The sequence below is a fragment of the Danio aesculapii genome, chromosome 3 (genome assembly GCF_903798145.1).
Source record: "Danio aesculapii chromosome 3, fDanAes4.1, whole genome shotgun sequence".
NCBI classification, from domain to species: domain Eukaryota; kingdom Metazoa; phylum Chordata; class Actinopteri; order Cypriniformes; family Danionidae; genus Danio; species Danio aesculapii.
The window spans coordinates 15,883,130-15,909,978 of record NC_079437.1 but is presented as its reverse complement, the minus strand read 5'-3'; the positions used below and the strand labels follow the sequence as shown (position 1 = coordinate 15,909,978).

The window sequence follows — 26,849 nt, the reverse complement described above, 5'->3', positions numbered from 1 at the left end:
TTTTTTTACTTTGAGGTTAACTCTGCCTTGCAGCTGGGCTAATTCCGTGTTGTCAGCTTTATAAGTGGAAGCTAAATGTGCTTCTGTGTGGCTCTTTGTTTTCAGCGCGTGTCTGGCAAATCCTCTGGTTTTTGCGAGCATTACCCGTACTTGCTGAGAATCTCTATGTATCTTGCTGTCATGATGAAGGTTTGAGAATTCTTTGCAGCCTCCGCTGAGGAGCCATGCTGATGTTGCTGATGTTTGCTTCATTTGTTGATCTATGTTTTGTTTTATTATGTTTGTTTAGTTAATTATTTTGACTGAGTTAATATTGCTAAAATAATTATATATACTTTTTGTTGCCATTATATTTTGGGAAAAGACACATATTTTTGTCTCTGAATAAATAGAGAATTGTATTTCTTGAGTTGCGTGTCCTTTTTATGTTGCTGACCCCCTCACTAGACAAGCATTTTAAATTGGGGTTCGTAACACTAGTGACATAAAAACCTCGCATTTTTAGAACATAAAATCGCTTTCGGTGTAATCGGCCCCTTTCCCTGCACTTTCTCTGGTTTTCTATACCTCCATTTCTGAAATGGAAATTGAAGAGTTTCCCTCAATTTAGGGTTAACATACAGAGTTTTGCTTAACCACATTGGAGAAACAAGCTCACGTTTTTAGGTAATGAGGTTTCAACCAACTTGAAGTCTTGAGTTGACTTACTTTAAATAGGTTGACTCCTGAGTTAAGCACATGCACCATGACTATGAAAAGCCATGATCAATGGAGCTCTGACATTACTATTTACCATGTCAACAGAACCTGACAAATGTGATAGGTTCACAGAATAAGTTACTGATTATAGTTACCCCCCTTTTATAAACAGGTTTGACTTCCTGGGTTTGACATACCTCCAGCTCTGACATGGAAAACCAAGAGTTTCCCTTCATTTCAGGCTTACAATACCTAGAGTTTCCACTTAAGCTCCTTTCTGAAACGGGCCCCTGTTCACACTAAGAATGATAACAATAACAATAACTTTATTAGCATCCACTGGATTATAATGTTCTGTTTTTCTTTCTGTTCTACTTCTTTAAATGCTTGTGATGATACTGATTGGCTGTCATGGTTTAAATTATTATGAAAGCAAGTTTTAGAAAATAATTTCTCTTTGCCATTATTTAATGTAGTTTAGTGGACTTGGCTTTTACATTTCTAATTAAGTGGACTACAAAGTTTTTGCTTTGTATTTTTGAAAAGTTTCATGAATAGATTATAATGTTAAGCTTAAAATGAGCACAAAACTATTCACAACTCATCAAAATATTTTAACCTGGGTCCATTTATATACATACAGTCAAATTGATTGGACTACCTGTCATAAAAGACAATATTAGTATGTCAAAAATTAATTTCAAACTAAAACTGCAATATTTATTAGGCAAATAACCAACAGAAACAGCTAATATTTTATGAATTTGCCTTTTTATACTCAAATTGGATCAGGCCCATTCAACATCTCTGTAGTCATAAATGACTGAAGCTTTAACCAACCACTTAATCAACATTAAACCATTTATTATAAGGACTAGAAGCTGAAAAACGGCACCTGAGCATTAAAATACAAAATAAAAATTGAAAATTTGTGAATAACAACAATAATTTGTACTACTGTGACTTTGAGAGCTTACACAAACTAATAGATTAACCATTATGGAAACATAATATTGATTTTGGTTACTTATCATAGTCATTTTTAAGTAAAATATTAAAATTTATTTAATTTACATTTGAAAATGTTTAAATAAATCATTAAAATTAATCAATAAATCATATATAAATCACTTAATATCCATTTACAGTAAGCTAAATCAGGGATTTTCAAACTGTGGGGCGCGAGACATTGAGGCGTGCACTCGAGTAAATTATGATGACGATTTTTATGCGTTCACTAGAGGGAATATGATTAACGTTAGCTACACAGCTAACTATCGGGCATATGCAGAGTTAATGCGTTCCAGTAAAATATATAAAATAAAATGGAGCTGGTGCTTTTTAAAATTAATGACAGTGAATGAATGAAAGTGAAACCGGTGAGCTGTCTGACAAAAAAAGTGCCCTTCTGAATCAAATCAGCAGGATGCCCTTCTGGATCTTTCACTTACTTTGAAGACACTACTGACTACATTTACATGATCATCAGTTATTTGCTTTAATAAGACATTAATATAATTAAGGTGTTACGTGAAGTTCTTTTTGAATGTTGTGTCGCCAGGCTATTCACGTTTCCTGCAGAGCCTCATGTAATTTTGGGTGTTTCATCTTTATTTTTTCGACTTTACTGCAGTTTGACAGTTTCACATTCACATTCATGCCTCCGTGACAAACTGGGGTATTAGACGCGAATATAAAGTAAGGACTTGTGGTAGAGTGTTGTTTTAATGGAAAGCCGAATGGAAAGAAAAAAAAACGCAACTGATTGCGCTGTTTACTTCAGTAATGCCCCTAATATATGCATACTCCTCACGTCTTAATTCCATTTCGGTTTAGTTCAATTATGACTTTAGTCAGATTAAGGTATTTAAAAATCTCTGTTTACATGGTAGACTCTAATCAGAGTCTTGTCTTTATCGTATTAAAGTCATTAAAGTATTGTTGCCCATGTAAACATACTCATGGTTCGACTCAACCACACCGTCAAGGCTCTGCGATCTTGGCTTTGCAAAGCAGCATTTTCTGTATGTACTTACATCAAAAGCAAGTATGCTATGGCTCACGCTTATTGACTGTGGAAGATGATTTACGGTTAGTCGTGTCAGGGATCCGACCACAGATTAGCATGTTGTCCTCACAGAAACAGGCTCAGCCATCACACTGATAAAGGCAAGCTACTGTATATATTTATGTTTCAATGTAATTAATGCTACACACTTTATAAGCAGCAGGTAATATGTGAATGATGTTTGCACATGCATTATAATTTTGGCTCGAGGGAGGGGTGCCTGGGTGGGCACGAGTGAAATTGGAAAAGTTTTTTTTTTTTTTGGGGGGGGGGGTTGTTCTAAAAGTTTGAAACCCTTGAGCTAAAGCACAATACTTTAAATCAAAAGTGTACATATTACATATTCTCTAACAATCATACAATGCACAATTTTTGATTACAATTCATTGATTATATCCTTCATTATGCAGGAAATAAGGAACTTTTCGATTAACGTCATTGTTAATTTGTCGACTTTAACTGCAGTTCGGCATTTTCACTTTAATTCAGGAACATTTCGTGCCTGTCCCCCCTGACAAACGAGATATTGGATGTGAGTATGAACTGCTGGAAGAGTATTGGTTAATGAAATTTGATACCATTGGATAAAAAAAGCTCCGCATTTCATGATGCAGGTGTCTGTGACCCTTCGGACTCGGTAGGTGCAGAGAATAGTGTCAACCAGCTGTGTGTATAGACTATCCTGTCGCAAAATGCAGTGAAAATCCTACATGACGGTAATAGTTTGATTGCTGTGTTTACATGTCTGTACAGCACTTCAATAACGTGACTAAAATAGGCACACGCCACATGTCTTGATTCAAATTCTGTTTAATCTGATTATGATTTTAGTCGTATTAAGGTAAACAAAAATCGCTGTTTACATGCTAGACTCTTAATCAGAGTATTGTCTTAATCGTTTTAAAATCTGATTATTGGTGTCCATGTAAACGTACTCATTGTATTCATATATGTAATAATTTTTTTATAATTAATAATAAATTGTAGCAGGACGTTTTCTGGATTTTCATTTTGTCTAAAGAGGTAATATTATTTGAATTTATGTATATCTATCATATTTTTTTTAGAATTCTTTGATATGTGGCAACGTGATAGCTTTTTAATAATAAAATGTTATACTTTAGTAGCTACAGTGTGGTGTTGCAGTCTTTACATTTGTTTTTTATTGTCATTATTACATTTTCAGGTGCCCAAAACGCAGTGGTCGAGACCAAAACAAACATATTAAGGTGTTGTGTAAATGAATTTTAAAACTCTATCTATAATAGTTACTGTTAAAGTTATCATCAAAGGTGTGAACAGGCCTTCGCTTGGGTATGCGGTTCAGATTGAACAGACGGTGAGGGGATGTTAAGACTCATTGTAGGTGCACCGAATGTTAAACAGCCTTGCAACCCAAACACTCTTTAGTGTACAGAAGCGTTACATTGCGATTGCTATGGTAACAACAACATCATCTGCAAGAACGCATTCGCTTAACAGTGCAATGGATAATACGCATTTACTTCTGATGCAGTAGATATCGGAACAGCCCCCAAAATACAATGACATCCATAAAACAATTTGAGGAAAAAAAAAGTTCCTTACAGTAGTACGGTTTGAGGGTTTCAGAGATTTGTTCTGCGAAAAAAAAGTCAATCTGAGAGAAGAAGAAAAAAAAAAAACACGCACAAAGGAAAAGAGATAACATGCGTCTCTCTTTTGTTTTTCTACAATACTGTTTGGTGGTATTTAATTAGAGAAAGGCTCATTTTGTATATATATATGTTTTTTTTCTGTCATTATCTCCTTTCTCTTTTATAGAAACAAGGGGTGGGGATAAAGAAATAGAACTGAAAGTCATAAAGACCCACACCGAGAAAACAAATGGGGGAAAATACACCGAGGCGGAGGAGAAAATGTGATTTAAAAAACATTATTTAGAGAGAGAGAAGTCACAGAGGAGGAAGGTGGAGAGGTCACGACTGCTGGCCGCTCCACTGGCCCTCCATCGGTCGACGGAGCAGCTCTTCTACATGCCTCGCTACATCCATGGTGTCGTCCAGATCGAAATCACCATCAGCGTCAAGCATAGGGTCAGCCCTGAGGGAGAGATTTACAAGTTAGGCTGTGTAGCTTCAACGCAATAATCGAATTCACACTCGCACAATATACACCGCATTTTAACAGTAGTGGGGGAGATACTCTGAAACTGCTAAACACAAAGGAAGAATTTTGAATTCAGGGTGTGATTTATACATTGATGATTAGGGGCTTAACTTGTTCATGTTAGTTTGTGTAATACATTCTTCAGTTAATAAAATTTATGTATTTATATAAATAACATCTAACTTTTTAATAAACCTTATTTAAGTTTTCAGTATATGGAGGGATATTTAGTGTATTCTGCCTTTACATATAAGGCAGTAAAGCAGTATTCACATAGGAAATGCACTGATTGGCCACTTTTTTAGGTACGCCTGTCTTACTGCTCGTTGGCACACATTTCTAATCAGCCAATCACATGGCAGCATCTCAATGCATTTCGGCATGTAGACAAGATGATCTGCTGCCGTTCAAACCGAGCATCAGAATGGGGAAGAAAGTGTGTGATGCTATCATTTCAATTTGGACCAAAATCTAGGAATATTTCAGGCAGTAGGCAGCCTGGGGAAAGGGGTGGTTCTTTTTTCCTCAAAAAGTGAACCTTTTTGCAGTTATACACCCCATTTTCTATTCAATTATGAGATTCAATTTTTTCTTGTTTTTGCTGGATTAGCTTGTCGGATAGTCATTATAACCACACTTTTTGATGTATGTACCAAAGATGTTTTCTAAAGATTTAGATACTTATTTTTAAATTACAAATGTATTATATCATATATTATTAGAAAAAAATAGGAATCTGTTAAAGTTTTGAATTAAAAACTCTAGCCTATTGCCATTTATTAGGTAAATAACATCTAACTTTTTAATAAAACGTATTTAAGTTTTCAGCGTTTGGAGATATTTAGTGCATTCTGCCTTAATCACACAGCGAGCAACTCGTAACACCAAAGTGACAGGCGACCGCTCATTTTTTTTAACAAGTGTTTTTTATAAGTTTTACATTTTTCAATAATTACCAAACAACACAACAATAATAAAAATTCTACAAGGAATAAGCATGATAATACAAAGAAAATAATAGTTATAATAATTAAAATGAAAAAAATTAAGTTATTATTGAAGAACAATTAGGGCATATAAACGGTTTCAATGAAAATACAAAGAGACAGTCAACAGGGGTAGTAAGCATATTGAGCATTACACTGCTGCTCAGAATACGCATTCGATTTTAACGGAGACTGAGCGACTTCCGGTGACCTCTCTCTCTATGCTAGCGACAGTGACTGCTGGCAACCAGGTGGGCGTGTCTCGCGATGCGACAAAGTTGAGAATCCTTCAACTTTATGCAAATAAAGAGCGACTGTCTTGAGCGACAGCCAATAGGAACACAAGTAGAGCTCACGTGATCCTCTCAGCTCGCTCAGAGGCCAGTTGTATTCTCTGTGCTGTAGACCTACACAGACCTGCGTCTGCAGCAGGTCGCCACTGAGAGCGCCATGCAGCAACAAAGTCGCTGCTAGTGTGAATAATACCTTACATTACATTACAATAAGGCATTACAGTAATCCATTTCAGAAGTTACTTAGGTCAAACTATAAAAACTCTTAATTTTGCTCAAGCCCCGCCTACTACTACAGGAGCCTAACATTGATCGCTATAGACTGACGTTTCCCGCTTGGACCGGACGTGTACTTTTACGACAGTTCATGTGGCCAACAAATACACTGGAATCTTAACGAATACATGCTTCACACACATAAGAAATAGTCACTGGCCACTTTATTAGGTACACCAGTCCAACTGCTCGTTGGTGCAAATATCTAATCAGCCAATCATATGGCAGTATCTCAATGCATTTAGGCATGTAGACATGAAACGTGAACCTTTTTGCAGTTATACACCCCATTTTCTATTCAAATATGACATTTAAATACTGCATTTTAGTGACATTTTAAGCAGTGTTTTTTTTTTTGCTGGATTAGCTAGTCGGATGGTCATCATAACTACACTTGTGTGTACCAAAGGTATTTCCTAAAGATTTCGATACTTTTTTAAATTACAAATTATTTATTATATCATATCATATATCATTAGAAAAAAATAGGAATGAATGTCTCTCCAAGTACCACCATAATGACCAGTATTGAAATACAGTAACGTAGTAGGCCTACTTAAATAGCTACAGCTCTTCAGCGTTTAAAAATGAGGCAGATTAAATTCCTATTATTAAGAATATGTATTATTGTCAGCCAGTTTAAACATTATAAATAGTTTGAACGTTAACTGTTCTTGCAGACAAAAAAAAACTTCACCATTTAAATTAAAATGTGCTGTTAAAAGTTAATTAAAAATGGCACTGTTCTTAAAAAGTAAAAAGAAAACTGCTGTACTTGTAATGTATTAATGTATAGTAGCCTATCAAAACCTAGAAAAACTGGTTAAAAGTGTGTTCATTTTATTATTTTATTATTCAGCGATTCTTCCACTTACCACTAGAAGGAAACCCACGTACCACTAGAGGTACACGTACCACAGTTTGAGAACCACTGCTCTAGCCTTTTGCCATTTATTAGGCAAATAACAACATTTTCTAACCTTTCAAGCCTCTTTTGCAAAAAAAAAAAAAAAGAAAGTATATTTGAAAATTCATGAAAAACAATAGTCAAAATAGTATTCAAATTAATTTTAATATGGTCCGCTTTTGGTGCTTCACACCTTTTCATTGGTCATTTTTTTGTTTTAAGAATAAGGTCCAAGATTTAGAATAAAAGTGACTTGTAAAATGTTTTCTCTATTTAAAAACAATACAGTAGGGAAAGAAGACTTCTTTTATGTCAGATTATATTTAAATATTTGTTAGCATTGACTGAAACAGATTAGCAAAAGTCAGGCCTAAACGACAGCCAAGAGAGGATTCTGCTTTATGATGGCAATTTATTTGTTATGTTGCAGTCAATATAGGACAAATGAGCTCATGTATGAGACACATTCTAGACCTTTGTCAGTGAGGGGTGGAACCACCCGAACCTCCTTGGCTATGGGCCTGGTACCTTGTTGAAACTATGCAACAAAGGATGAAGGCAGTTCTGAAGGCAAAAGTGGGTCCAACTCGGAACTAGTAAGGTGTACCTAATAAAGTGGCCAATGAGTGTATATCCAAATAAAGCTTGAAATCTGTACTTTTAAATGAACCAAGTCCACTTGAAAGCAAACGTTTTTTGGTTTTGTAATCTGTATGAAACCCAAGGTACAGTCTGTCCTGTCATACGCACATCACATGACAGCAACTACTCGAACATCCACAAACTTGTTAACAAAGAGTCGCTGTCATTTTTGGAGGAGATTCGCCATAAAGACCAATTTGTAAATTACTTCAGAAGACCAGCACGATCTTATCAAGCATTATTTAGAGGATGATAATGTGTAACAAGGCCATAAATGAGGTTGATGCTATGATCTCTTTGTTTTCGAGTGCACAAACGCATTAGCTCGGGCAACCTGAAAAATGCGGATTATTTTTGATTCGAAGGTTTAGAAACTAAACTTATGAGACAGTTGCTGTTTATTTTATTGGTAACTCTAAATATGTAATGTAATTGTGAGCTTGGCAAGCAGTTTTGGAGAATTTGATGTTTCCCCATTTAGACAGAATGCCAGAGAATACTGCCCGAGAGGTGTTTCAAAGACGGCCGTTGAGTGAAATGACTTGTCTTAAAGGGACTTTGTTTTACTTTACTATTAGCCTACATGTTGAAAAAAAAAAACACCTATTTTTCAAGAAAAGTGTTTAAGATATCTATCGGTGCTCTAGATCTTCAAGTTTTAGACTGTAAATGAATTCTTTTCTCGCATAGCCTGCAAGAAAAAAAAAAGCAAAGCAGTTGGTTTTCTTTTTTTCATCTAATATTGAGAATTGAGTTTGAATACACATCATATTCTGTTGTGTAATCGTACAGATTTTCATAACATTTCTGAAAAATGCTGGTAGCTGGTAGCCCATTGACTTCCATAGTATTTTGCTTTTGTCCTACTATGGAGGTAGATGGGTGCCAGCAACCAGTATTCTTCAATATATCTTCTTATCAGAATTAGATTTATTGCCAGGTATTTTTTATATATATTGGAATTCGATTTCATGAAAGAAGCTTCAACGGTGCAACAGAATGACAGTGACAGGACAAAAACGCAGATAATAAAGGAACTATTAACTGACAACTGTACAAGCAGGTTTATTACTATAGATAATATTGTATGCACATCTATGTTATGTGCAAATGGACTAATAAATTAAGTGTGTTGTTAAATAAATAAGCGGAGATGTGTGTGTGTGTGTGTGTATAAACAGTGTTGTTTGTTCCACAGTTATTAAGTGTTCACTGCCTGAGGGAAGAAACTGTTCCTGCGTTGGGCAGTTATGGTTGTTCTTTTGATTTCAACAGAAGACAGAAGCTCAGAGGCTGTTTACACAACAACGTTTTGTAAGAACGTAAAATGTAAAAGCCAAAAATGGGAAATGTTTTGTGTGTTTTGCCTGTTTATTTACATGACGAAAGGTGTTTTTGGGACTGAAGATGCATAAATCTGAAAACGGGTTACAAAGAATACGCTGCAATTGTAGCGTTTGTGTAATCATCTGAAAATATATAGGTTTCTTTATTTAAACAAGTAAAAATATCTGTTTCCATTCACCTGTTTTTATGCGCATTTTAGGTGCGTGCATGAAAAAACAGCTGATGGAAACGGCAAGATGCACATCAATTTTGAAAATGTGCATAAAAAATGTTTGCACATATCTGCAAAGAATAAACTTTTTATTCGTTAAGATGCATATAAACTACGATGGAAACACTTTTACCGAACAAATTCCAGTGTGTGCATTAAAAAAGTCATGTGTCATAAAACAATATTTTTGTTAAGAGTTTATGTGGTGATAAAAATGCCTTCCAACGCCTCCACGTGTTCATTGCGTGTCTGCATTGTGGTGCAAGTAATTCATTAAATAAGGAAAAGATTCACACAGCTTCTCCTACCTCAATAAACTCCATTTTAACCTTTGATATTTGGCACCAACTAATCAGGAAGTGATGATTTTGTTCTCTTTGACTCATTGGATGGAAAAGCTGCTTTATTTGCACGTCTTTTATGTGATAGTCCAGTTTTGCACATAAAATTAATTCGCATCTTTGGATGGAAACATAGCTAATGAGAGTCTATGCAAACGATGACCTCATGCGTGTGCATAGTATGTGTTTAAGGGACTGTAGATTAAAGTCAACACAACAATGGTGAAGTACATGACAGTGTTTAAGTATTACCAACTCTTGATCAGTAAAGTGTGGATTTACTTACAAATTACACACCAAAAGTGGAGACATATCTGATGCACTACACATGGCAAATTCTACATCCAGTACACACCTTGTGTATACATACAGTGCTCAGCATAATTGAGTACACTGCATTTTGAATATTTGTATCCATTTCTCAGTGAATATGTATTTTGGTGCATTTAAACAAAACAGACTTATTAAACAGATATATTTATCAAAATAATATTTTAATCACCAAACATATTTAGAAATTGAAAGAATACAGTTAAATTCAAGCAAAATATTGCAAAAATAATTACAACCTACGAAATGTCACCAAAATTTTTCACATTTTTTTGCTTCTCTTGATTTTACTCTTTTCTAAAAATGTATTTAACATTTTTCTATAACATATAAATTTGGGTGGACAAATTTTTGGACCGTTATCATAAGTTATTTGTTAGATAAACTCCAGATTTGGCTTCAGTACTGACTAATCTAATGTATAATTAGTATGCACAAATATGATATTGTATAGCTTTCTATTAAAAATATGAATTTAAAAGAGAGATTTGTGAGGGGTGTACTTATATATGCTGAGCACTGTAAGTATACATATATAATATAAAGCAGTGTTTCTCAACCATGTTCCTGGAGGACCACTAACTGCACATTTTTTCCAAGGGTCCTTAACCAAACACACCTGATTCAGATCATCAGCTCATTAGCAGAGACTAAAAGACCTGCAATGTGTGTGAAAGATGAAGGAAACATCCAAAACATGCAGTGTTGGTGGTCCTCCAGGAACATGGTTGAGAAATACTGATATAAAGTAATTCCTTACTGTTTACTAACAAGATGACAATCCCAAATACTGGCCTGGCATATATACTACAGTATTTGTGGTCGTGTTCATGGATATGTGTAAATGCAGATCTTTTTAAAAACGTTGTACAAATAAGAACCGTTTTCACAACGCAATCGAAAAAATTGTTGATTTTTTCCCACATTGTTGTCATGCAAAAGTAGCCTCAGAAAGGTTTAAAACCAAATGAGGATAAATGGGAGGATAAATATTTAAGTATTGTAATATTTGGGTGAACTATCCCTTTAAAAAATTATAAGAAGTTTTGAAAAGAGGGTTGTTAGAAAAAGGCTAATATGTCATTTTTTTTCACAGCATAACTACACAAAAATCACCTCGGCTGTTAAGAAATGCCACAAAAATCTGAAAAAAGGAAAGCTAAATTAGACTGGTTTGTAAATAGTCCTATTATAGTATTAAAATATTTCGAATTTTCTATATTTCAGAATCCGAATCAGAAAGAGCTTTATTGCCAGGTATATTCACACATACGAGGATTTTGTTTTCGTGACAGCATTACAGAGACAGGACAAACAACAGATAATAAATATATTCTAAAAAATAGAAGTAGTGAATGCAGATATACAAATTGACAAGTGTATGTACAGGTATATTACTATATACAACGTTATATGTGCAGCTGTTATGTGCAAATTGGCATGTAAAGTGTGTTGTTAAATAAGTGTATATGTTTATAAAAGTGTATGGCAAGTAGTGATGTTGGTTCCGCAATTATTATCATCAAGTGTTCATGAGATGAATTGCCTGAGGGAAGAAGCTGTTTCTGTGTCGGGCTGTTCTGGTGCGCAGTGCTCTGTAGCGTTAAGCAGAAGATAAAAGTTCAAAGAGGCAGTGTGCTGGGTGTGAGGGGTCCAGAGTGATTGTGACAGCCCAATTTCTGTTTTAACTTTACTGTAGTAAACACAGATTCATTAGTGTACTCACATTGGAGGATAGAGTCCGTAAGGGTGTGGTGCACTGACAGCTGGAGATGATGCTACATGGTCCATGTAGGTGGGGTTTGCTGCAGGGTCTGGGTTTGGAGTCGCAAACCTGTATGAACACAAACACACACAACAATATTTAACATCACATGTGCTATTTTACTAATATTTATAGACTATTACAATATTAATACTTGGAATATTTTTTGTTTAAGTAATTTTAGGTGCCTTTAAAATAATTTTGTTTTATTGAAAAATTTATTTTGAATTTTTTGTTTCTAAACTAACATTCTTTCAATTATTACATTTTCCATTATTTCAAGGTACTTATATTTCTTTAATCTATTATTGAGAACTGATACTGAAACCCCATAAAATTATCAGAAAAACATTTCTTTTCATCTTTCTACTCTATTAAATTTCTAAAAACTATATTCTAATGAAATTATTATTAGACACTAAATTGGCATTTTTAATCCTCATTAACTTTAGTTCGGTTTGCAACACGTTAGCAGTGCTAGCAGTAAAAGTTCTTGCTAACTCAATCAAACATATTAATAGTTTCCTGTTAACACACTGTCATCTTTCTACCTTTCCCCCTCAATTAAATACAAGACAGCTCATTTATTCTAGCTGTTCTAGTTCTAATTCTAGTTTACAGTTTGCAACAAACATTAGCAGTGCTAACATTGCTAACTCAAGCTTGTTTATTGGTACAGATTATTTAAACTCTCTTAAAATATAATTCATTCATTTTTTTTCGGCTTATTCCCTTTATTAATCCGGGATCGCCACAGCGGAATGAACCACCAACTTATCCAGCAAATGTTTTATGCAGGGGATGCCCTTCCAGCTGCGACCCATCATGGGAAACACCCATTCAGACAATTTAGTTTACCCAATTCACCTATAGCGCATGTCTTTGGACTGTGGGGGAAACCAATGCACCCGGAGGAAACACAAGCCAACATGGGGAGAACATGCAAACTCCACACATAAATGCCAATTGACCCAGCCGAGGCTTGAACCAGCACCCTTCTAGCAGTGAGTCGACAGCACTACTCACTGAGCCACCGCGCCGCTCTCTCAAAATATAATATCTCTTATAATAAAATATCAGTAAGCTCTAAAATAAAACAACAACAGTTGAAACAACAGTTTCCATCTAGAGCTGCTTCATGGGACTCAACACTTGTAAACACTCGCTTCATCAGGCTGGTGGCTCTCAGCCCCGCCAACCAATCACAGAGCTTGCGCTACACGTCGTTGCAATGTGTAGATACATTTTTTGAGAGGTGCGCGTCAGCGACGGCCACAGCGAGGGCTATGCATCCACACGCAGGCTGCACCGATGCATACGTTACATTTACATTTACATTTAGTCATTTAGCAGACGCTTTTATCCAAAGCGACTTACAAATGAGGACAAGGAAGCAATTTACACAACTATAAGAGCAGCAGTGAACAAGTGCTATAGACAAGTTTCAGGTGTGTAAAAGTCTAAGAAGCAAAACATTAGTAGAAAGAATTTTTTTTTTTTTTTTTTTTTTTTTGAGAGAGAGAGAGAGAAGGAGGGCACAGTTAGTGGTATAGCCAGAGAGGCAATTGCAGATTAGGAAGGAAAGTGGAGACTAAACAGTTGCGTTTTTAGTCGTTTCTTGAAGACAGCAAGTGACTCGGCTGTTCTGATGTAGTTGGGGAGTTCATTCCACCAACTGGGCAGATTGAATGTGAGAGTTCGGGAAAGTGATTTCTTCCCTCTTTGAGATGGAACAACGAGGCGACGTTCATTCACAGAACGCAAGTTTCTGGAGGGCACATAAATCTGCAGAAGTGAGAGCAGATACGAAGGAGCACAGCTAGAGGTCACTTTGTAAGCAAACATCAGAGCTTTGAATTTGATGCGGGCAGCAACTGGCAGCCAGTGCAAACGGGTGAGTAGCGGAGTGACATGTGCTCTTTTGGGTTCATCAAAGACCACTCGTGCTGCTGCGTTCTGAAGCAGCTGAAGAGGTTTGATAGAACTAGCTGGTAGCCCGGCTAGCAGAGAGTTGCAGTAGTCCAGTTTGGAGAGGACAAGAGCTTGAACAATGAGTTGAGCTGTATGTTCAGATAGGAAGGGTCGGACCTTTCTGATGTTGTAGAGTGCGAATCTGCAAGATCGAGCAGTTCTAGAAATGTGGTCAGAGAAGTTCAGTTGGTCATCAATCGTAACTCCAAGGCTTTTTACCATTTTGGATGCAGTGATGGTTGCTCCATCCATCTGGATTGAAAAGTTATGGTGAAGAGTCGGGTTGGCAGAAACTTCAAGCATTTCCGTTTTCATGAGGTTAAGCTGGAGATGATGATCTTTCATCCAGAGTGAAATGTCTGACAGGCAGGCTGAAATGCGAGCTGGAACCGAGGGATCATCAGGGTGGAAAGAGAGATATAGCTGGGTGTCATCAGCATAGCAGTGGTAGGAAAAACCATGTTTCTGGATGACTGTTCCTAAAGATGCCGTGTAGATAGAGAAGAGAAGTGGCCCAAGCACAGAGCCCTGAGGTACCCCAGTGTATAGATGCTGTAGGTTGGACACCTCTCCCCTCCATGACACCCTGAATGACCTGTCCGAGAGGTAGGAACTGAACCATTGAATAACAGTGCCTGTGATGCCCAGTGACTCAAGCGTAGATAGCAGGATCTGGTGGTTTACAGTGTCAAAAGCAGCTGATAAATCCAGCAAGATGAGGACAGATGATTTAGAGTCTGCTTTAGCCAGTCTGAGATCCTCCACGACTGAGAGCAGGGCAGTCTCAGTTGAGTGGCCTTTCTTAAAGCCAGATTGCTTGTTGTCCATGAGGTTGTTTTGAGTAAGAAAGTCTAGGACTTGATTGAACACTACTTTCTCCAAAATCTTGGCCATGAATGGAAGCAGGGATACCGGTCGGTTGTTTTCAAGTAGCGTTTGATCCAGGTTGGGTTTCTTTAGCAGAGGGGTTACCCTAGCCTGCTTAAATGAAGTAGGGAATAGACCAGAGTCAAGAGATGTGTTAATTATGTGAGTCAGTGTTGGTATGACTGCAGGAGAAATGGCTTGCAGGAGATGAGAGGGAATGGGATCCAGCGGACAGGTGGTTGCATGGCCTGATAGCACGAGATTGGACACCTCAGACTCAGAGAGCTGGGAAAAAGAGGTGAGTGTGTGTGGTGTTGGTGGTGTATCTTGCGTGTTTGTTGTAGGTGCAGCAAATTGAGCACTGATTTTTGCAGTTTTGGTGCAAAAGAATGTAGCAAAGTCATCAGTAGTGAGTGTGGAGGATGCGGGTGGAGGAGGAGGGTAGAGGAGGGAGGAAAATGTTTTAAAAAGCAAGCGAGGATTGGTGGCACTGTTGACTTTCTGACGGAAGTATGTCTGCTTTGCAGAAGTAACCTCAGTCGAGAAAGAAGACAGAAGAGTTTGGTATGTTATGAGCTGTTCAGGATTTTTAGTTTTTCGCCAATTTCTCTCAGCAGCCCGAAGTTTGCAAGATGGAGGAAGAGAGTTAGAAACAATGGTGGATAGTCTGTTGGGTGAGAGAGAGCGTAGGTTTCTGCGAAAGGCAACTAGAGTAGGAGTGTGTGGCGGCTCAGGAGTAATATGGATGTTGAGAGAGAGAAGGAAATGATCCGATGTTTGTAGTGGAGTTACTAGTGTTTGGTCAGTGAGGCAATGTCGAGTGTAAATAAGGTCTAGTTGATTACCTGATTTGTGAGCATACGTGTGTGCTTAATGCAGAAGTATGAATCAGCCTTAACTCTAGCATGTTTATTGCTACACCATCCTGTAACATTTCCTCTACTCTTTCAACTCTCTTAATAAAATATCAGTAAGCTCCAAATTCTACAACAACAACAACAAACTGACAAACTATATTCAGCTTATTCATTTAGCTAAGCTCTAGTTCACAGACTGACCCACACATTAGCAGTGCTAGTGCTCAGAGGGTTCTTGCTAACTCTATAGCTATAGTTTATTGATAGCGTCACATAACATCTCTGCTGGAAAAAAAACTGCTTAAACCAGCCTAGGCTGGGTGGCTGGTATTAGCTGGTCTACCAACCTGGTTTTAGAGGGCTTTTGGCATTCCAGGCTGGTTTTTAGCCATTTCCAGCCTGGTCTTAGCTGGTCGGGCTTGGAGATGACCAGCTAAAACCAGTGACCAACCTAGTCAGGCAGGGAGCCCAGCTAAAACCAGCTATATCCAGATTAAACAAGCCTGGAAGGGCCAAAATCCCTCTAAAACCAGGCTGGTCGACCAGCTAAAACCAGCTAACCAACCTAGGGTGGTTTAAGTTGTTTTTTTTAGCAGGCATTTCCTGCCATATTTCTTTTATTTCTCTCATTAAAACATCAGAAAGTTTGGAAGCAAGCAAATCAAGAAAAGTCATAAAAGGCATGATATCTGTTCCCCTCATTTACTGTTTGTTACACACATTAGAAGTGCTAATGGTCAGAAAGTTCTTCCTAGCTCTAGATTCTTTATTGCTACAGTTTTCTGTAACATTTCTGGTCATCTTTCTGCTTTTCCCCTCAATAAAATTAAAAAAAAAATTCAAAGATAAAAAGATAGTCTAAGCTCATTTATTCTATTCATCTCTAGTTTACCATTATGAGCAGTGCTAACGGTTCTTACCAATCCTAGCTTGTTTATTGCTACACCATCTTGTAACATTTCCTGTACTCTTTCAACTCTCTTAATAAAATATCAGCTCAAAAAACAACAACTTAACAAAAAACTATTCAGCTCATTCATTCAGCTGAGCTCTAGTTAACAGTCGGACCTACACATTAGCAGTGCTAGCACTCTATAGCTATAGTTTATCGATAGCTTCCCAAAACATTTCCTGTCATCTTTCTGCTCTCTCCCTCATTAAAACATTGGTTTAAAAAACAAACAAAAGACATGTTCAGCTCCTTCATTCCGTTTAACTCTAATTCACAGCTTGCAACCCACTCTAGCGCTCAGAGGCTTCATGCTAACCTGCAAAATTAAGAGCTAGTTTCATAATCACTTCCTCTGAATGCTGATGAGAGCAACTGAATTATCTGGGACTGATGGTGCACAACTCCCCGTTGAGTTTGCCCCGAAGAGGAAGACACGCTAACAAGACCGGCGAGGTCGTCCACCTATGGACAAATAATGCCGCTAATGAGGCTAACAGAGCTAAGTATATGCCGATGAGAGGAACACGGGGTGCAGAGTCTCACGTATCCAAGGCAACCCGTAACTGCCCACCGCGTGAGGCCAGCACTAATATGCTAGCGCACAATTAGGTTTTCCGCTTGGAGAAGTCAGGTTGCTGAAAATCAGTCAAGTGGAGACCTGTGGCTATACCGAGAGGTCAGAAAAACACGAGGAGACAGAGTTGTGTGTTTGTGTACTTACTCTGGGACTACTTGTTTGATTTGCGGTTTGACGTATCCGTCCACGGCTTTAGCTGGAGAAGTGGGAAAGATAAACAGATTATTCTTAAAGCGTAACATAACATTTGGTCACACACTGCTATGAATGAACACACATGAATATAAAACCCTGCTGAATAATAATAATAAAAATATATAGAAACCATAACAGAAGTTTCCAATAGTTTTCAATACAAATACTATTAAATTCATTAAATTTCATGTTGATCCTGGAACATAATTTCGGTTTGAAAATGTAATCCAAACTTATTCCCTACGCCTGAACCCAATCAACAGTAAATCATTCTCAAAATCAGAGGGGAATAATAGTTATATAACAATCATGTAAAAGTGCATAAACCTACAGTAACTGTGTGCCTAAACTTAATATAAACTGTAAATGTATCCCTTAATACTGATTGGTCGATTGAAACGTTGTTCATAGACATAGACAACATAGATATTAAAACAGAAACATGTCCTACTTGGTGAAATCAGGTTGGTGGCTTTGGAATGATAGTTATTGTAAAAAAGTTACCATTTTAGACCGACAGAACCAGTACAGTATAGATTTAAACCAATTTAATTTCTATTATAAACATTAAAGTGATTATAAAATCATTAGAACTTCTGTGATTGTTTCTATTGTTTGTTTTGTTTCAGAAGGAAAGTTTCCCAAACTGATACACTCTCATTCAAACCCAAAGACATGGATAAAGACACAAGCTTGAGCTTAAAGAGCTGATAATTGATTAATATGAATTTTTAATGGATTCATAATATTAAGCTACATGTCTAAGATTAAATAGTTTAAGACACTCAAGATTTAATGTATTTAGCACATCAGAATTCTGATGATTTAGTAAAAAATCATCAATCATAAATCTATATAAATAGGATTTTATGCAATGTGAAATTGGTGCATCTAAATGATTTAATTACTATTAATAATTACAAGTGATTCATTCAGAGATAAACTTTCATGTCTGCATGAATATGTGTTTTAAACTGAGGTCTTTTAATAAAGAAAGCCATTTACTTTAAGTAATGCCAATCATTTTTGACCTTGTGGGAACAATTACAAAATTTAGCAATGATACAAAAAGAAGATAGCTACACAAGTGTTTCTGTGCAGGTTTATGTGCTTTATATGGACACAAGTTGTATGATGTTTTATAATGACAAACATATGTTGGTGTGTGTGTGTGTGTGTTTAGTAATGCCACAAAGGACGAAATAATAAAACATGAACAACTATTAAAATGATGATCAAGATGATGCTTACACAGAGGAGGGGTGTAGTATTTGGAGAAGACCTCATCTTTGGGTCGGTCGGGATAGAGGAACAAGAGATGATTCAGGTCACTGATACGATCTGCCAGGGAGCGGATAGAAAAGTCTTTGGTTGTGTATGGCATGAGGTTCCACACCATCCTTTCCCCTGTGAACAATACAAACACATTTTACTCTCAGTAGAAGCTTTGAAATGGTAAAATTTTTTATTGTTATTTTTTTAATCACCATGCATTTTATCAGTTCTTTCTTCCCTGGGGATTGAACACACAACCTGCTAGCAGTCTAATATTTAAGCTACAGGAAGACTTGATGTGATGCATATTTAATGGATAATCAATTACTTGCTGTGCATTCAAAGATTTTAAATGCACAACGGAGATACAAATAACCCTCCGCCACAAAGTGCATGTAATACACGGCGACCTGTTGATTATCCTGCTTATTCCATGGTCATTTGCCAAGATTTAGACAAGTTAATGCTAGCTCAGTGCAAGATCTGACCATTTTTGATCAGTTGTAACAGTGTTTCTCAACTACGTTCCTGAAGGACCACCAGCACTGCATGTTTTGGATGTCTCCTTTGTCCGTCACACTCATAACAGGTCTTTCAGTCTCTGCTAATGAGCAGATGGTCTGAATCAGCTGTGTTTGGTGTATGGAAAATTCGCAGAGCTGGTGGTCCTCCAGGAACGTGGTTGAGAGTTATAATACGTCTGAATCAGTCAAACAGAGAGAGAGAGAGAGCCTGTGTGAGAGAGAAAGGTGCCTGTGCATGTACATGGACATATCTAATAGCTCATAGTAACATGTGTTAGCAATTTGAAAACACTACATAAGAATGCGTATGACAATAGAAAAGCGTAATAGGCATCTCACAATGCAATGTTTAAATGTTGGGGAAATGTCTACTTGGCTATTTTATGATGAAAAAATAAAACATACAAGGTTAAACAGCTGAAGTTTAGTGGTCAATCGTACAGTAATCTGACCACCGCTGCAGTGCTGACAAACACATTATTGTCCAAATAGAAAAAAAAATCTAATATGGGTAAAAATAATGCAGTTTTTGACACAGATTGTAGGGTTAATAATAATCTTATTGCTAATGTCAAGATTGCATTGACTAAAACTAGACTAAATTGACAGGACTTTTATTAGACTAAAATTAGACTAAAACTGCAATTATTCAGAAGACTTAAGGAAACACTCCATTTATTTTGTAAATAGGATCATTTTATGTTTATAATAAATTTAAAAAGAGTTTTGGTCAATTTCCTATTTAAAGTTTGGTTCGCCTGTAGTTACATTGTGTACTAAGACTGACAGAAAATGAAATGTTGCCATTTTTTATGCCTATATGGCTAGGAACTGTGAGAGGGGTCTGGCAGGTCATGATTTGCCATCCTGGATTAACATCTATGTTAATTCTGGAACATACTTTTTGTTCGAAAGTGTAATCCATACCTATTCCCTACCCCTAAACCCAATCATAACTGTAAATTATGTAGAAGTGTTCATGTTCATAATCTTCATGTAGAAGTGGATATGCATAACCGTAAGCCTAAATCAAACATAAACATTAAACATATCCCTTAATTCTGACTGGCTAATAAAAATGTTGTTCCAGGATCAACATAGATGTTAATCCAGGAACATGTCCTACTTGGTGAAATCAGGGTGGCAAGGGGTTTGAATGCAGACTCTGTGTAGTTGCAAGCTGACCTTCATGCAATGCTTTTAATGCCCACTCCAATCCCCACCCCTAACCCTACCCTCACCCTCACAGTGACTTTACTAGCTCCTTTAAGTGCATTGTGTCTGACATTGCATGTCTGAGATATGCGGTCTCCGCTTGCACAACCAAGTTTGCATCCAGATATTATTGGAAACTAGTCTCATTATAAAAACTATTTTTTTGAGAGAGATGCCAATGGTCTAATCTGATTCAATGATCTATGCTAAGCTAAGCTAAGCTAAAAGTGCTCCTGACTGACCTGAAAATCAGCTGAATAAATAAAAATAACTCTAAATGGAATATAAAAAATGGTAACTCTAAACACTGTTTACTCTAGATGACTTGTAAAATGTGGCTATTACCAAAACAAGTGGAGTATTTCTTTAAATAGGACTAAAACTAGATGGTATTTTAATTAAAAGTCTAAAATTAAAGTCTAATTTTAAAACTAAATCTAAATTTGCTGTCAAAATGAGCACTGCTTAAATAGAATTAAGAAAATAGAGCAAAGCAAACGGTTTTAAATAGCATTAAATCAAATAAAATAGCAAAAATAGTTATACCTGCTTTGTTAGGGTTCTCCGCCACCCAGGCTATAGTGATGCCGCCGATTTCTGAGTCGCTGAATCGCAACAGGAAGGTCCCGTTGGGTTTGGACATCAGCATGTCCTGAGCTTGCTGTTTATTCACAAAGCCAAGAATCGCCCTAAGACGCACAAACACACGAAGTCAAACACCAGTGCATTTGTAATCACAAAGGCAGAGAGTGTGTACTGTTGAGTTTTATCATGATTTCTGTACAAAGCATTAGAAGTCATGGCCGACTGGGGGTTGAACAGGAAAAGGATAAGAACATAACAACAACAACAACAAAAAGAGCACAAGATCATATCAAACTTGCATGTGGTCTCTCAGATCTCCCTCCTGTGTTAATCCATGCATGCTTTAATGTCTTGATGTATAGTTTTAACCGGCACTATCTCTCAATCAGGCAGTTGCCATGGCAAAGAAGCACTTCATTATGAATATAGCCTGTCCATTGTAAAAAAAAGGTAAAAAAGGAACAAAAGAACCAGAATCTAACAAGAATGTGAAACATTATGACTAATGTTTCTTTGCAGAGCAGCCAGGAGAAATGTACCAAGCATGCATGTTTCATGTTATATTTCACTAAAATCATGAAATCCTGAGTTTTTCCTGGCAATTAGGTGTATTTATCATTTAAACTCAAATGCTGCTGTAATTTCTTTTCTTTTTAAATATAAATATAAATATCAAATATATCAAATATAAGCCGCTTCAAGAGCGTGCAGATCTTCTTGTGCGCTCTCAAATAAATGCTGCTGAAGTGCGATTTAGTCGTTTATTTAATGAGTATGTCTCCAGCATTTATTAGAGTTGCTAGGAACATTTATGAATGTGTCCAATTGACCTACAGAGTGGTGTTAATGCGTCCTGAAGTAAAGTGAAATGGCTATACGTCGTGGTTGCTGGCCTCACGCACCTGTCAGTCAGTCAGTCAGTCAGCACGTCATCTTAAAGGTTAAGCAAATGACGCACAGCACTACTACGGTTACAGAAAAGTTTGCGCTGTAATAATTCACTCACCCTTTAGTACGTTTTGGTGCGATATTAAAAATATCTGCTATTAAAAAGATAAAATGTTTTGAATGAGAAGCTGTAATGTAGCCGTGGCGGGATAAATTTTGGCGTGGTGCCCCACCATGAAAGAATGAATGTAGCGGAAACTGTCAACGTATCCAGCACGTTTTACACAGTAGATGTCCTTCTAGCTGCAACCCAACACTGGGAAACACATATACACTCTTGCATTCACATACACTACGGCCAATTTAGTTTATTCAATTCACCTATACCGCATGTCTTTGGACTGTGGGGGAAACCGGAGCACCCGGAGGTAACCCACGCCAACATGGAGAGAACATGCAAACTCCACACAGAAATGCCAACTGACCTTGCTGGGGCTTGAACCAGCGACCTTCTTGATCACTGTGAGGCGACTGTGCTACCCACTGCACCACCGTGCCACCCTTGTTAGTTTCAGTTTATCATTAATTGATCTTGCTTGATAATATTAGCAAGTTTGGCATGCTGTCCCGGGAGAAAACCCTGAGCTCAGAGATAATTGAGCACAGGGCTCCTGCCTGGTAGAAAAGCATGTAAGGGGATATAAGATTAGGTAGTTCTTGAGAGTTCCCCCTGGTAGAAGAGTAAAGGGGGAAGATGGGGTGGTTTCTTCAGAAAATGAAGATAAGAGAGTAGTTTTAGATGGGCTACTTGTAGTGAGTTTGGAGTAATCTGATTGGCTTGTGGATGAAAGACCAGCCGTGATCAATCATTTCACATGCTCCTCTTGAAATGAGTTTGTGAAACTTCACTTCAGTTGACAAAAATGATTTTGACCAATAGTTTTATTCCTATTTTTGGTTTACTAAAACAACCTGGCTGCAGTCACTGATATTAAGGGCTTTATTGTAACGATCTAGGCGCAAAGTCCAAAGCGCATGGCGCAAAAGCATTAAGGCTGTGTCAGAATCCACTTTTGCTATTTTAAGGACGGAAAAATCCGCTCTGCGCCGCGGAGCATGGTTTAACAGGGTTGAGCTATTCTCTTAATGAGTTATCGGTATGTTTTGAGAATAAACCAATCAGAGTCTCATCTCCCATTCCCTTTAAAAGTCAGTTGCGTCGTGCCATGGCGCATTACCTATTTACATGGCGGATTTTGTAAGTGGAAAAACTAAACACTTCACTAGCGAGAAAACAGTTATACAGCATCTGCAGCGTGAGAATGAGAGAATGAGCCTCCTCATTCTTTACTTTCACTTTCACTCTTTTTTGTGGATAAGGAAACGTGTTGTACGCACAGACATTCATTAGCCTACATAATTAATTTTGTTTATTAAGCGCAAAGATTTGTTTCAAAACTATTTCTAAATTCAGTTCTAATTTCCAGCAAACTAATAAATTATATAATTTATAAATTGTAAACAAATAGGTTATATCCAAACACGCATCCTATGCCCCCATATTGTCCAAAACCAGGTGGACAGGTGGACAAATCTAAACTTGTTTTTAATAAAACAAATATGAATATGCATATGATAAATAATAATGATAATAATAACATTATACAAAAGCAAATTGTCATAAATAAACTGAAAAATCCCCGCGAGATGAAGGCATGAAGGCAGTGGTTTTTATATTTATGTAGAAAATAATAGTTTTTGTAATATTATAATCCTTTAGTTATTTTTCATTTCTATATTTTGATATACAAATTGACATTTGAATTATTGATTAATTTGATATTTATTGATTATTTGATAAATATTGATATTTGATATATAGAAAGTAATAATTTTTTTCATATGTAAAGATATTTGTGTATTGTTGTACATCCTGTGTGTATTAAGCAATATGTAAAGGAGGCACACAACTAACGCGCTCTGCGCTGGTCTTTAGACCTGCTCTCAGCTGGTCTATTGTGCAGTCTTATTTTAGTTCCTCAAAATATCAACGCACCAACAATGCGCCTTAACACACCTCTTATCTAGACCAAAACACCTATGAGTCTACAAAGTGGTGCAAATGGATTTGTTATTTAAACAATGTGGTGGAAAACGGGAAAATGGTTTCCACCACAACTATGGTTGTGCTGGTCTGAAAATAACAACACGTCATAGAAACACGTCTTGCACCTTATTGCACCGGGTGTATGATAGGGCCCTAAGTCTGTAGGAATGTGATGTTTACATGTATTTGTGTTTTAACAGTTCTTACCCGTCATTCCAGTGAGGCTTCAGGTGTTTTTTAGTAAGCTCCATGACACCATCAAACCACTGCCAAAATGTGAAGTTCCTGCCTGGTAAACTCTCCTGCAAGGACAAGAAGGAAATTAGCTTTTAAATGACTAGCATGCACACTAATATGTGTAAGAAAATAGGCATTTTTTAAATTCTATAATTCTTCAATTTTACTATTTTGACTTACAGTATATACACTTAAGTCAGATAAGACTCATAGTGAACTGTCGTGAACTTTTGGTCAGTCATATGCTTTCAATTGTACGCTTTCAATTGTATACATCAAGTCTGTGGTTCTAGTTCCATCGCTGAGTGTGTTTAAAAACATTAAGGAGAATAATGAGAGAAGTGTTATCGACTATTGAGGAAAACATCATGTGATATGACATATGTGTGTGCTCACATGACCAACAATGTACAGCTGAAGTCACAATTATTCGCCCTCCAGTGAATAAGTTTCTCTTTTTCAAATATTTCCCAAATGACGTTTAACATAGCAAGGAATTCTTCATAGTCTTTCCTATAACATTTTTTCTTGTGGAAAAAGTCTTATTTGTTTTATTTCAGCTACAATAAAAGTTTTTGTATATTATATGGGGCCAGAGCAGTCTCAAAAGTAATACATTTACAAAATATTATTCATACAACCACAACAAGTCACATTTACAAAATCCAATTCGTAAGTTCAAAACCCAATTTGTAAATACACAAATCCAATTCGTAAATTCAAAAAATGATTTAAAAATACATAAATTCAATTCGTAAATTCAAAACACAATTCATAAAAACACAAATTCAATTCGCAAATTTAGAACACGATTCGTAAATACACAAATTTAATTCGGAAATTCAAAATACGATTCGTAAATACACAAAACCAAATCGTAAATTCAAAACTCGATTCATAAATGCACAAATCCAATTTGTAAGTTCAAAACATGATTCGTAAATACACAAATCAAATTTGTAAATTCAAAACACAATTCATAAATACTCAAATTCAATTTGCAAACTAAAAACACGATTTGTAAATACACAAATCCGATTCGTAAATTCAAAACACAATTCATAACTACACAAATTCAAGTCATAATTTCAAAACGCGATTCATAAATACAAAAATCCAATTCGTAAATTCAAAACACGATTCATAAATACACAAATACAAATCGCAAATTCAAAACACGATTTGTAAACACACAAATCCAATTTGTAAGTTCAAAACACGATTCGTAAATAAACAAATCCAATTTGTAAGTTCAAAACACAATTCATAAATACACAAATCCAATTCCTAAATTCAAAACACGATTCATAATTACACCAATCCAAATCATAAATTCAAAACACGATTCATAAATACAAAAATCCAATTCATTAGGTGAAAATATTTATGATTTTTACAAATTGTGTATTGTATTTTTGAATAGTGTATTTAATTTACAAACTGGACTTCGTAAATGTGAATTGTGCTGTGCATGTATGAATTTTATGTTGTAAATGTATTATTTTTGAGACTGATCTGGCTGATCTATAATATTATCCCTCTCAAGACATATTTTTATTTGATTGTCTACAATGTCTTTTAATTACAATGACTTGCCAAGTTAACCTAATTAACCTTGTTAAGCCTTTAAATGTCACTTTAAGCTGGATACTAATATCTTGAACAATATCTAGTAAAATATCATGTTCTGTCATCATGGCGAATATAAAATAAATCACTTATTAGAAATTAGTTTATACATTATTGTTTAAAAACGTGTCCAGAAATTCAAGAAAGAAATATACAGGGTGGACAATAATTCAGGGGGGCTAATAATTCTGACTTTAACTGTATGTACTGTATATTCAATATGTATGGATGTTAAACCCATTGGAGGGAGGGTTTTTCAATGAAGAATAATGAGTCAGCTGAACTGAAAATCATTTGTGAAAAGGTGGCCTTAAGATTAGAGAACAGATAAAAGCTTCCTTTCTGCTGCCACACACAAACGCACCGTTTGTTCAGCGACCGGAGCATTTCTGTGACTGCTTGACCTGTTCAAGTGAGACTAGTTTTTATTCACATTACCATGACACATGCCTATAATACAATTTGTATTCTGAGGTATAAGGGGAAATAACAATAGTTTTTTTTTTTTTGATAGGTCTAAATTGATTTTTTTTCTTTCACTGTATTGCGAACAATCAAACTCTTGGTTTGAAAGTGAAAAAGAAAAAAAAATCATAACAGGAATAATTGACGCCAGGCTATTTGCATTTTGAGGTATAAGAGGAACTAACAATATAAAGTTGTTGGATTTTTTTATGGGTCTAAACTTTATTTTTTATTTGGCTCATCGGGGGGTGAACAATTAAAACCTTGGGGAAAAAAGAAAAATTAAAGAAAAAACTAGTTCATTAAAAAAACAAGGAATAATTGACTCCATACCTTTTGTATTTTAAAGTATTAGGGGAACTAATAATATAAAGTTGTTGGTTTTCATTTTTTAATGGGTCTAAACTTTTTTATTTTTTGGCTCACTGGGATGTGAATAATTAAAACCTTAGGCAGAAAGAGAAATACAAGAAAAAAATAGTAAATTAATAA

The 26,849-nt window shown here is 36.2% G+C and overlaps 1 protein-coding gene across 2 annotated transcripts in view; it reads right to left on the bottom strand.

Moving 5' to 3' along the window:
• Nucleotides 1-3,154: 3,154 nt before the first annotated feature.
• stat5a (signal transducer and activator of transcription 5a) overlaps nt 3,155-26,849 on the bottom strand; it is a 225,205-nt gene continuing 201,510 nt past the window's right edge. For both annotated transcript variants that reach the window (XM_056453251.1, XM_056453252.1), the window contains 6 exons: nt 24,234-24,328; nt 20,993-21,135; nt 18,684-18,839; nt 17,382-17,433; nt 11,975-12,082; nt 3,155-4,849 (listed from right to left, as the gene is read on the bottom strand). In XM_056453251.1, coding sequence (XP_056309226.1) covers nt 4,726-4,849; nt 11,975-12,082; nt 17,382-17,433; nt 18,684-18,839; nt 20,993-21,135; nt 24,234-24,328 — 678 coding nt within the window. In that variant the 3' untranslated portion in view covers nt 3,155-4,725. The remainder of the gene's footprint in view (nt 4,850-11,974; nt 12,083-17,381; nt 17,434-18,683; nt 18,840-20,992; nt 21,136-24,233; nt 24,329-26,849) is intronic.